Source organism: Mustela putorius, unplaced genomic scaffold (genome assembly GCF_011764305.1).
Source record: "Mustela putorius furo isolate JIRA1106 unplaced genomic scaffold, ASM1176430v1.1 tig00003983_pilon_pilon_pilon, whole genome shotgun sequence".
NCBI classification, from domain to species: Eukaryota; Metazoa; Chordata; class Mammalia; order Carnivora; family Mustelidae; genus Mustela; species Mustela putorius.
This window is the reverse complement of record NW_025422123.1, coordinates 5,252,465-5,265,406: the sequence shown is the minus strand read 5'-3', so window position 1 is coordinate 5,265,406 and position 12,942 is coordinate 5,252,465. Positions and strand designations below refer to the sequence as shown.

The 12,942-nt window shown below is 41.5% G+C and overlaps 1 protein-coding gene across 3 annotated transcripts in view; it reads left to right on the top strand.

Moving 5' to 3' along the window:
- The window catches only part of BTBD9 (BTB domain containing 9), a 417,028-nt gene that overhangs the window by 266,178 nt on the left and 137,908 nt on the right, over positions 1-12,942 (top strand). For all 3 annotated transcript variants that reach the window (XM_004739994.3, XM_045071237.1, XM_045071236.1), the window contains exon 7: positions 10,713-10,822. In XM_004739994.3, the coding sequence (XP_004740051.1) occupies positions 10,713-10,822 (110 nt within the window). The remainder of the gene's footprint in view (positions 1-10,712; positions 10,823-12,942) is intronic.

Sequence of the window (12,942 nt, the reverse complement as noted above, 5' to 3'; positions counted from 1 at the left end):
CCCCCACATGCGTTCCCTTGTTTGTGTGTGTGTGTGTGTGTGTGTGTGTGCGCGCGCGCGCGCGCATGCAGGAGTGTGTTCTCTCTCTCTCAAAAAAAAAAAAAAGTGTTTTTTTTTTACCCTCTGGATACTGGGAGATGCTCTCCACCAAAATGAGAGAGTAGACCAAAAGCATAATATACATGACAGGGACAGTTCAGCACAAGAAAGAGATGAAAGGAGTCCCTGGAATGATGGGGAAGACAGATCTCAGGATAACAGCTTGCATCAGATCAGAGGGCACCCAGACTTGACTGAAAGTAGCCAGAAGGCCTGGGCAAACTTCTTCAAGAAAAAGAAATTACTAGAAATACTTGATATGTTGGGATGTTTTGAGAGGAACTTTAGTTCAAGTAAGGGACAATTGGGAGAGTGGAGGTGAGTTAGTGTTGAGCCCATACAAAACTAAGCAAAACAAAAATCAAGACTTATTTTTACTTTGGTAGGGAAAAAAACATGCAGGAAAGGAAAGCACTTCCATATATTAGTTGTGATGAATGTTTACATACTCATAATATAAACACTGAATATTGATTCAACCAAAATTATAATAAAATCTAAACTGGGGTGTTGGGAAATGATGCATGTAGAGAGGGGAGAGCTAGATAATCGTCCTCCATAGATGGAGATTGGTAGATAAAAGCCTAAAACCAAAAAATCAAGAAGTAGGGGCACCTAGGTGGCTCAGTGGGTTAAGCCTCTGCCTTCGACTCGGGTCATGATCTCAGGGTCCTGGGATCAAGCCCCGCATCGGGCTCTCTGCTCACCAGGGAGCCTGCTTCCCTCTCTCTCTCTGCCTACTTGTGATCTTTCACTCTGTCAAATAAATAAATAAAATCTTAAAAAAAAAAAATCAAGAGGTAGCATCCAAAGCATGATAATTATAAAGGCGCCTGGATGGCTCAATTAAGTGTCCCACTGGGTATCAGCTGAGGTCATGATTTCAAGGTGATAGGATCGAGCTCCATATACAGCTTCACCCTGGGTGTGGAGTCTGGCTTGAGATTCTCTGCCTCTCCTTCTCTCTCTGCCCCTTCCCCTGCTCCTGTGCTTGCTCTTTCTATTTCTCTCTCTCTCTCAAATAAATAAATTAAAAAGTATATTTTTAAAGCACGATAATTATGATTGTGAGATAAATCATAAAGTAATCCACTAAAATGGGTAAAAAACAGTTGTCTCCTGAGAGGGAAGGAAATGCTAAACTTATAGGCTATTTGATGTTTTAAACTATGTATGTTTATTTTATTTATTTTTTTTTAAGATTTTATTTATTTATTTGACAGATAGAGGTCACAAGTAGGCAGAGAGGCAGGCAGAGAGAGAAGGGGAAGCAGGCTCCCTGCTGAGCAGAGAGCCTGATGCTGGGCTTGATCCCAGGAGCTTGGGATCATGACCTGAGCCGAAGGCAGAGGCTTTAACCAACTGAGCCACCCGGGCGCCCCTAAACTATGTATGTTTAAAGCTTTATTTTAGGGGCATTTGGCTGCCTCAGTAGGTTGAGTTTATGACTCTTGATCTTGGAGTTGTGAGTTTGGGCCCCATGTTTAGTGTGGAGATTACCTAAAAATAGTATCTTTAAAAAACAAAATAAAACAAAAAAACCCCAAAACTTTATTTTAAAAATGTGAACAAAAAAAAAAGAAATAATCAAGTCAGTTTTGTTTTGTTTTATTTTAATGAGTAGTCTAAACACCACAGCAGTAACGTGACTCTTAGTAATATAATAGAATCTTCTTGTTTATTAAAAAATTTCTCTCTTAACAAGTAAGCCTTTTACTTTGTGTGAGTTCCTCTCCTGGGTTTTTCTTTCCTTGAATTTCTGAAACAAGTGTAAGGATTGACATTTTCTTCCTGATCACTGGCTTAGCACTAATGCTGTACCAGTAAAGTCTAAGTCACGAATGGTTGAACTCTCAAGAAGCTTTGGGGAGGGGGAAAACATCCTTGCCAAACTACTCCACCTCCCAACCTGTTTGCTAATCCAGCAGAAATATAGATTGGGGACAGGCTTCAAAATTGAACCTTAACAGTGCATAGGGTTCTTAACACAAAAGGTGCATGGGGAAATGTCTTAAAATGACTGGGCAGACTGTTAATTTGGACCTGGTCCATGCCTTCTCAGCTACTGCTAGAAGCTGCAGATCGTGTAGACCACCAAATAGTGCCAGGTGGAGTCTCTTGCCGTTTTCTGTGCTGCTTGTGGTATAGTTCTACCACACTGACAGATTTTAGCTGCAAAATCTCTTATACCAGTAAGTGCTGAAATTAGTAATTCTTCATGCTGTTTGGAACCTGGAGTACAGTGTAATCAGTCATACACTCCCAGTTAACAACCCCTGAGATAGTACATTATACATATCCATACTGGCTTTTGCACCCAGGACAAAAATACTTGCTTTTCTTTTTCTCTCTTCTGTTATCATTTGCATATGTATTGTTGGTAGCGAGCATTCTTCTCAAGTTTTCTTTAGTATTACTTTTATTTGATTTGATTACTCTGTGCCTAGGTGGTCGGTTTATACATAGTTCTACTGATGCTCAAATGAATGTGCTAAGGAAATCTCCGGTCCTTTCTTCCCTCCCCTCCCCCACCCCTTTCCCCTATCCCCTAATTTATAGTCTCTAGGTAAAGATCCAGAATTTCTCAAAGGGCAGAGGAGGGTCCCTAAAATTATCTGTGAGCATTGAAACAGCTGTGGGTGGTATGTGGCAAGTGTGGGACTTTTATGGGTTGGGTTTGTTTTCCTCACATACATTTCACTTAGTTCTCTGAGGAGCTATTTTGTATGAAATAGGTTTCTTTGCATAGCTTGTAAAGAATTCAGAGGCTTTGAGGGACGTATGTTGTGTCAAGCTTTGAAATCTCTAGCCTGGTTGTATGAGTGTGTGGGGTATGGGTTTCCCATTAAAGGAAAAAATGCATGCAAAGGGTATCACATGGGATGTGTTCAGAAGTTGGTGGCGTTTAATTTAATTCCAGTGCTAGTTTCTCAAGGGTCTAGAGTAAAGATCTGTGATTTCCTTATACCCCTATGGTCTCTTTATTATTCTCTTGACTTTGACTCAGTTTTCATTTCTGTTATTTTGAACATCTTGAGCAGTTCCTGTCTTATTTCTCAGTATGTCAGGTATTTACATTCTTAGAAGGATGTTTAAATTTTTCTTTGGCGAGAGGCAAATTCCTTTTCCTTCTGTTTACCTCCCATCCTTCTCTACTTTTAAGTTATTATAAATTGCATATACCCACCATAGTCTTAGGTTTAAAAAGAGAACCTTTCCTTACCCACCATGATCCTAAAACAGGCTTGCTACAGGTCATAGTCACCAAATGAGTTTTTACAGATTCATAGGGAAACTAACAAATTTAATTTTCTCCTGCTTTTTCTCTAGTGCACAATTCCATTAGTTTCATTTGTCTACATTCGTGGGAATGCACAGCCTATTGGCTAAACTGAAAAAGATAATGCAGCCATTTAAAAGATAAAAGTAGTGAAATCCTCTCCCCCACCCCCAGCATCTTGGGCTAGGAGAAGAGTTAATGAAAAAATGCAAATGTTGAACTTTTGGTAATTTAGTTCTATTTCTTAAAATATACTTTGTGTTGCTTTCAATGTTTTATTGAGTAATAAAATTGGTTAACAGTATTCCACATGGGGATTTGTTCACATTAGCACATAACAGAGACAGAAGAAGGGATTGGTTTATTCATATTCATGCTCTCCCCCTCCCCCCTTCCTCCATCCCTCCCTTTATCCCTCTTTTCTCTCCCCCCCTCCCCCTCTCTCTCTTATTTTTCATTTTATACCCTCTACTTCCCGTTTTGTCTCTTCATAATCTCTTGAAATTACAATCTGAAAAAAAAGCAAAGATAAAAAGAAAACTAAACCATGAAAATCAAATCAGTTCCTCTTTCCAGATCCTAAAAAGCCTACTTAATTAGATTTTTGCCTATATCCTGCTAAATAGCTGTGATAGGTGAACTGTGTCTACACCTCAGACTCATTCACGCTGTCTCTGTGTCCTCAGGCTGAGTGTTTCCCCTTCCTGTTGGACCCTTTTATTCCCGCAGGGAGAGGTTTTGTAACTTTAGCAAGTTTGTCTATAAAGTTCAGTATTAAATAGATCAACCTACCAACCAGTGAATAATTACTTGATATATTTGATTTTTTAATTTGTTATCTGTCCCCGACCCGAAATATAAATTCCATGGGGAAGAGATTTGATGTGTTATTCAACCCCATGTCTCAGCACCAAGCAGCAGTAGCTAGCACACATAAATACTGAGTTAATATTTGTGTGTATGTGGGCATGTGTGTGTGCGTGTCTCTGTGCATGAGAGAGAGAGGGATTGAGGATTATTAGCCATGTTTGTTTTGTTTTGGTCTTTGAAGCAAAAATAATTCACAAGGAGGACTTTTAAAGTTCATATTGCAGAATTCAGTGTTTTAAGAGTAGGCTAACCTCTTCACCATGTGTGAATAGATAAGAAGCTGTTACGTTTTTCTCTTCACCACTACTGCTAATTTGTTTTAGTCTTGCCTTCTAAACTGTACTAGAACCTTCCTTAGATGCATGTGTATATTCTGTCTTTTGGGTGCATTCTTCACAGTGCTTAGCACAATTTCTGGCACCTGGTTGTTGTTTATTAAATCTTGATTAATAGCAGATTTACCCAGTATACCTGCAAGGGCTATTGACACATAAATGAAATATGCAATTAGGAAATTAAATGTTACGGATTATATCATTTTCATATGATTTATGTAAATATTATAATTAAGTTCTTTTTGCAATATTAATTCCAGATATAATTCCATAAGCTGAAGGCATGTAAGAATGGCAGGATAGGTTCTACATATTTGAAGATGGGAAAAAGGCCTACTCTTTCAAAAATTCACAATTCCTCCAAATAAAAAGCAACTCTTAAATATTTATCTCTAATGTTGGAAAGTGCTATTTTGGTAGCACTGGGTTATGATGTGTTAGTAATTATTTACTCATCTTATCCCCTCTGCATACTTGATTCGCTAGAGCATCAATTTTTTCTGAAAATCAAGATGACTTGTTTCATTTGCCCTTGAATAGCAGAGATGCTGGAACACAACAGCTCCCTCTGTTGGGCTAACCGTCAGACAGCATCCGGGTTGCTCTCCAAGGCAGTAGCCTCTGCTTAGGCTAACTCTGGACACGGACTGTGTAACCTTTCAATAATTCTTCCTCTCCCAAATAAGCAAATGCTGCTGGGGCCCTTTGCAGAAGTCAGTAGAGGAGAATCTATAGCTCCACAGATCAGCCAGAGGGAAGGTTTTCTAAGAGTAACAAATCTTTTCTGTTGCAACCTGCTTTTTCTAGAAGCTTTTTGTCATTCTGGCAGTAAACTGTTTTCCACTTGCTGCCTTAGCAACAAGACCTGAAGTCACTTTCCCCTCCAGTCTGCGGTTTGATTATAAGAGCACTAACACTGTACATAGAACTGGAAGAAAATACCATACTGGCAAGACCTGCAGACATTACCTGCTTCTGGATCAGAGAATTATTTATGTACCTTCTTAGCATCTTGTTGAAAGCAAGAGTCGAATAGGAAGTCTTGGAAGCAAATCCAGATGTTACACAGTCACCAAGTCCCTAACAAATCCTGGAGCTAAGGTTATCGCTAGAGGACCACATCTGGCCATAGCAGAGTTCTCTGGCTACCTCAGAGAAAGAGCCAAAATTTTAAGGAGCCCTTCTGCACACAGTCTCAGGCTAAAGCTAGCTTCCTCAAAAGTTTCTCTTTAACCCAAGAATATGAAGTCCACTTAGAGAATAAAACTTTGTTTACCAAAGAATAGAATTCTGATGGATTTAGACTTCAGTTGATCCTTTGAGAGCTCATTTAAATATTTCTTACTGAATTCAATTTTATCTTGGAGTAGAACCCACTCAGTACAGACATGGGTGAACCTGTAACTAGAGGCAAAGGTTAAGGGTTAACTCTAACCTCAAGTAGGTTGTGGTCCACCAGAACTGAAGACTAGAGAATACAGAAGGATTTAAAGCAGGAACACACATGTTGCTATTTCTCTGTACTTTCTCCTTTTTCTGTACTTCCCTTAGTATGTTAAGAATGTATTGTATGGGGGCGCCTGGGTGGCTCAGTGGGTTAAAGCCTCTGCTTTCGGCTCGGGTCATGATCCCAGGGTCCTGGGATCGAGCCCCACATCGGGCTCTCTGCTCAGCAGGGAGCCTGCTTCCACTTCTCTCTCTGCCTGCCTCTCTGCCTACTTGTGATCTCTCTCTGTCAAATAAATAAATAAAATATTTAAAAAAAAAAAAAAATGTATTGTATGTGACTTAGAAATCAAATCTGGTAGCGTCCTGACAAGAAATGACAGAAAGATAGGTTAAGAATAGGAATCTGTACTTTTCCCAGAACAGGTGGGGAATGCTAATGACATCTTCAAAGCAAAATTCCTCTAAGTCACAGTATTTTGATGTCTCTCTTTTAGGAAATGCTAATGTATTTTTCTTAAGGAATTAAAACTACACACTAGGGTTTGCACAGAAAAGAAACTCTTGTTTGAGTGTGGGTATCTAGACCAAACATGGGCAAAAGATTCGTTTCTTGCTGCTTCATGTATAGGGGAGTCAGGTCGAGAACATTTTAAATAGACTTTTCAAGAGACTAGAAGCTTAAAGAAGGAAATAATACCAGAGAGCGGGATAAATAGGCAGTTAGAATGGAGTCTCCTTCTGTGGGCATAGGGACACTACTGTGGTGCCTGAAGAGGAAGGACAGGCCCCTGCCTGTGTTCTTGAATTCTGCCCTGTGGTGGTGGGGGTGGGGGGTTGCCTCCTCTTGGAGGCACCTTGTTAACATCTATAGTTAGGAATACTCTTCCAGAGACAACTAGCATTCTCAAAGTCTGACCCAAGAAATTTTGTATCCGTGACCTACTCCTTAAATTTCTGTTTAATCATATTGTCCTCTGCCAAGCCCTGTATTAAACACTTTAAATTCTTATCTCATCTAAATATCTCATAAGGTTTGTGTTATTGACCTCATTTTGTAAAGAAGAAAACTCAGGTTCAAAAGGTTTAAGCCTTTTTTTTTTTTTTTCCTTTGGTCCAAAGTGGCGGAGCTAATTAAGTGACAGGGCTGGGCGACAAACCTGGTTCTGTTAACGCCTTAGCCCCTAAAGCACACTCTTCAAAACTCCGTCGTGCCTTTCAATTTGAGAGTGCTATCCTTAGAGGTTTTAGGTTTCATTTCATTAAAGAAGACAGAATCTCTTTTCACCCACAATATTACAGCTCCTGGAAACTTCTGCCTTGAAACGTCCTGTTGTGAACTGTGTGCGGGATCCGGTTTCCGTCAGTGACAAGAAGACAAGCAACACAGGGAAGGGAGGAGAATATTAGGAACAGACGGTTCCGTAAGGGCTCATGTGGACAGCATTCATCCTCCTCAGAAATGGCCAATCTGTTGCGTAGCTGCCTTCCTCAGCGCTGTTTAAGTTTTAATTATCTTCCAACTGTCGGAGCTGCTGTTGAGGATCAGAGAGAACAAAGGATAGCTGCTCTCTCTTCAGCAGTGCCCCTCTCTGCACACTGATGAAGTCACTAGCTGCCACTGCCCTTATTATCAGGTTAAATCAGAGTCTGACTGTGCTTTGGAGAGATGATGCTGAACGGAGAAAGGAAAAAATTTCATCTCAAACTCTCCCCCTTATTCAAAATCTTTGGTGGCACAGAAAATGTGAAATCTACTCCTGTTTAGGTGTTACGACCCAGAAGCGAGTTTGGCTTTGTTTTTCACACAAAAAAAAACAAGTGAAAAAGAAAGGGAGGACCCTCCTCCAATCGCCATCCCCATCATCTTGGATTATCAGTAGCTCGGGTAATAAAAACTGCTCTTCTGCCTCAGGGATGCTCCATCACGAGCTCTCTGACGGAACCCAGCTCTTCATCAGGGCTGGAGTCCGTGCTCGCCCCCCTCCTCTAGCCACTGCTCCCAGGTCCGGGCCTCTGCGTTCTCGGTGTAGAGTTGCAGGTTCCCCTTCTGGTCACTGAAGTTGGGGGATTCGTGGCAGCCTATTTTCTACTTGAAGGCTAGATCTTAGTGAAGGACAGAGTCCCATGTTAAACCACTCCTCACTGGGAAAGAGGAGCATGGTGTCTTTCTTGTGATCCTGTTACCATTTTTTTAGAATGTGTATTTGAATAAGGACTTCATGCCATTTTTGTAAATTATGCTACAATTTTGTGGAGACTTAGAAAGTATTGTAGAACCAGAATAATTAAACTTGTTATGAGCATTTACGTGTAACGGGCTAATCAAGAAGTGTGATGTACAGTGGTGAATTGCTAATTTGACCTCAGGATTATGCAGCAGAGATAACGTTATCTTTGTTTATAGAGAACTTTTAATCTGGAGGCATCTCTCAGTGTCTTTCCAACTATATATATTATCTTGTTTGTTATCACAAGCACTATCATTAAGGCTGTAAAGTGTATTCCTGTATAATTTTCTGTTTTCAGTTTCTTATAATTGGGGAATGAAGGAGGGAAAGGTAGCATATTTTTTCCTATTTTTGATACGTGCACCACAGTTAAATTTGGGGAATGATTATTATCTAAAGTTGGAGAACCTGGTTCCATAAGATGTTTTTTATAAAAAGGAAGAAAGGGAAGGAGAGGACATGACTGCATCCCCTTAAGTCATCCTGGACTGTTAACTTTAAGAACTGTCAATGGGGAAGAGCCCTATCAGTCACTTCCTGGCCCCTCTACCTTGAACAGTATTGGGAGGGCTGCCTCTCCTTTGGTGGAGACACAACCTAGGGAACAGGAGAATGATCTGATCAAATTCCCTAAACCACAATCCCTCAATTCCCTCCAAGGTTACAGACAGCAGTACTCACTGTCACGACCATGAGCAGTTGAAAATGCAATGCTGGTTGCGTTCCTGTGGGTTTAAGGAAATGGACAAAATTAGATTCAGGCCAGTGTACCAGGCTTAACACACCCCTTCCTTTCCAGAAAGTCTGTAGAGACTGTCACCGCCAATGGTAAAGAACAGCACAATTCCCGTTCCACACAGACCATTTAGAACTCATTTTTCTCGAACCCCACCTACCCATCCAAAGGCAGTAGCATCAGTACCTTCTGTCTGCCTTGAGGACTTGAGAGGACAGCTCAGGGCCAACCTCCTGCTTAACCAGAGGACTCTGATGAGCACAGCTGTCGCCTTGACTCTCCATACAGGAAGAATGGTGTCTCCCTGCAGGGGGCATGGGCACACTGAACAGCCAGCCCAGGAGACAGCATTTCGATTGGTTATGAAGATGAGTGACCGGCTCGTGTCAAGGAGCAGATGGCTAAATGAGGTGTACCGGGAATGCCGTGAGATTCATGCTTGAAGGAACAGGAGGGAAAATAGCTCATGACATAAAAACCCCAAATATAGTCTCCTTAATGTGAAATTTTTTTTAGATTGGCATTTACATTACACAGTTAACTTGGAGTGATGAGAAATGTAAGGGAATTACCGAATTAGTGAACAGCGATTAACTCAGAAGTAAAATTGTATCATTGAAGTCGAAGGTTGTTTTACACAGCAGAGGAAGGATATTACTAAAACCTTGCCTGGTCTGTCATCTCCTAATTGAAATGTGTTCATTTAATATGCCCCATCCTTCAGAGCACATAGCTCATAATTTGGGAGAGTGTTATCACTTAATCTAGTTATTTTCCCCGGTTCTTCCTTTGAATCCCAGTAAGACAGTGTGCGGCACATTCTCCAGCGATTTGTGTGACACTCAGAAGAATGAGTTTGTCTGTTCATTAACCTGTGAACTGTCAGGTCCCTCTGGAGAGGGAAAGGAACAAGTCACTCCAAGGTTAATGCTTGTTTGTCAGAGGTGAAGCCTCTAGGGAGACACACAGGGTGAACAGGCCGGGCTGCTCAAGACCTGCCCCGTGAAACTCTGCACTGTATGCAGACGCCAGAGCCGTGTGGCCGGGAGGGGTGCTGCAGAGCTGGCTGGGTCACCTCTGCAGATCACTTCCTCTGGTCAGGAGAAGGCCTCCCAGCAGTAAGGTTGAAGCGGGGAGGGGAGGCGGGGGGCTGGTGTACGTATATAGCAGGCACTTTCTGCAAGGATTTAGGAGCAGCGTTGAAACAGACAAAACTGTGAGTGGTTTTTAGTAGTTTCTGTGGATTTTTCTGTTTAACAGGATAGCAGTATTGATTTTATGCATTTGTCTCTAATGGGTGAAATCTTTCCTTGAGTTGGAGAACATCTGATTTGGCGAGTGTCCACGTACCATTCCTAACCACAAGGAGCAGACAGAAGCCGTGCTTCTCCAGTGTGAATGTCTCATGGACATATAATTATACTGACATTCAGGGCTTGAGCTTCCACTGTACCTGGTTTGATTTTCTAGGTAAATCAAATCTAAGTTCTGCTTAATTCTCCGGAAAGTGGTATCTCCCTAATTTTGCCATCCTGCTTCTAAGCTCAGTTGGAGCTAGCCCTAAGGAGCAAATAGAGGATCTGAAGTCAAGTTCAAAGTCTTCTTTAGTCCATGCCCTGGAACACTATACTTGCACTATGTATCTCATTCTGTTGTCTTTGGATTGGTTGTGATGGAACCTCGTTTTCTTCAACAAATTTTCTTTTTACCCCCAGGTATATTCGAATAGTTGGAACTCACAACACAGTGAACAAGATTTTTCACATTGTGGCTTTTGAATGTATGTTTACAAACAAAACCTTCACTCTTGAGAAGGGGCTGATAGGTGAGTATTGCAATTATATATTTTTATATGTGCTAAGATATTTTGTCTTCATAAATTTTGCTAGCTCATTAACTTATCTTAACCCACCTCTTAATCAGCTTTGACTAAGAACTGGTTGATTTGAATGCTTTATGGCTGAGTGACATAGGGGAAGTCTTCTATTTTTAGAAGTAGCCAAAATAATAATTCTAGTAAACATAAAAGAGAAGACTATAAATATTACACTAGGAGTTAAGAATTGAAAATGTCCTAGTGATACATTCAGATTTGCCATATGTGGATGTGGAATGCTTATGATAGTCCAGCAAAGCCTTTTATACCAAAGGCTTTTCTATATTTAATGGTAGGTAAGATCAGGGAAGAAGTCTGTAGAATATTGATCCAATGGTCATGCTTTCCAAGGCTACGGAGGTATTTTGGCCTTTAATTGGATATGAATGGTGTGCTCTCCATGAGATTGTCTCCTTTTCATGGATACCGTCCATATTTGCACTGTTTAGTCAAGTTCGTCTCAAGAAAATGCCTGTCTGTAATTTAAACAAGACCAGAATAACGAATTGTCATTGTGAAAGTCAAGTTACCTTGTGGGAAATACTGTCTGATCTTTCAAAAGAGTATTTTTAATTTTGGCTTGGTTCTTATTTGGTTGTTTTCTGTTGTGTTATGTTCTTCTTTTAGGTAATATTTAGTCTGGCAATGTGTGCAGTCCAGCCTAGGTCTTGACATTCTAGGTAGTGTGAGTGGCTTTTCCCACCCAGCTGTGCCCATGGTTTTTATACCTCTTGCAAAGATCCTAGTTTGACTGACTAGATCCTCGAATCTGTCTTTACTGCAGCTTCTTTGGAAAGGGATTCTGCATGTTCAGGTGCCCCTGCCCTGGTACCTAAGACAATTCTTTGCCTTTACGAAGGGCTCTGCATCTCCTCTCCTTCCAAGGCCCCCTTCTTGCTGGGACACCTAACATATTGACACATGTCCTTAAAACACGGTGATGACTAGAATGGGAAAGATGAGTATAACTTGCAGATGTTTACTAATTCTTGGGACGGTCATAAGTCTAAATGTCCCTAAGACCTGCTGTGTCCTAAATGTAATCCTTTACTTAGGGAAATTTGGAAGAGGAGTGTTAGTCAACCGGCAGGAGTAGCCGTTATTCTAACATACAGAGAAATGTTAGAGCTCAGCTAAAATAAATAATTGGGTTTTACCTTTGTTGTAGATATAACTTTTACCATCAAATATAAATGTTACTCATTGTTGTGACTTCAAAGTAATTTGAAAGTTAGCACTGCTGAAGCATTACCTGATATTATCAAGGCTTTTAATTCCATGGGCTGTGAGGAATTGCGGCCATAGATGGTTGTGGGAAGGATGCATCCTTTCACCAGCCACCTGTGCTCTGTTATAGACTGTGACCCCACAGCGTATGTGATTGTGTAGTTAGGGGCGTCCTTACTGAGGAGGTTCTTAGGAGCCCAGCCACCCTCAGTCACAGCCCGGGTGCTGTTCGGCGACTCACGTCAGCCCAGTGCACTCTGTTCTGGAAGCTGCCGCACGGCGGGCACCATCTACTTCAGTCAGTGTCTCCAGATTTGTGGACACTGTAATTATCCAAGAAATGGGTATGTTTGGCTTGAGAAGCCATTACAGGGTGAAACTCAGGATCGTCATAGTGAGGGATGCTGTTACTGGTCTGCATTTTTTGTCCAAAGTGAACTCGTCAGCATTATCAGAACCCATAATGGTCTCAGGCACGTCAGGGGATGAAAGAAGATTGCAGCGCTGCAGGAAGCGTGTTCGTTTTCTGGTCAAACACTTTTCTTCGAGCCCTGTTCTAGGATGCTCCCAGGTTTGACTGCAAAGAGCGCTGCAGTCATCTGCCTGTCATCGTCCCTCAACTGAATGGTAGCAGTGGGGCAGGCCGGCAGGCATGTGCGTGCACTTGCTGGTAGATGGCCTGCAGTGGGATCCCCTTGGGCCCTCCTCCTTCCATCTTCGCAGCTCAAAGCTGTCCCCACTCTGGGCAGACAGGGAGGTGGCGTGAGTCGTGGAGGAACACAAGGGGATTTCATTATCCTCTGTCTGACATGGCAGCTCTGCTTATTTTCAAGGGGTATTTG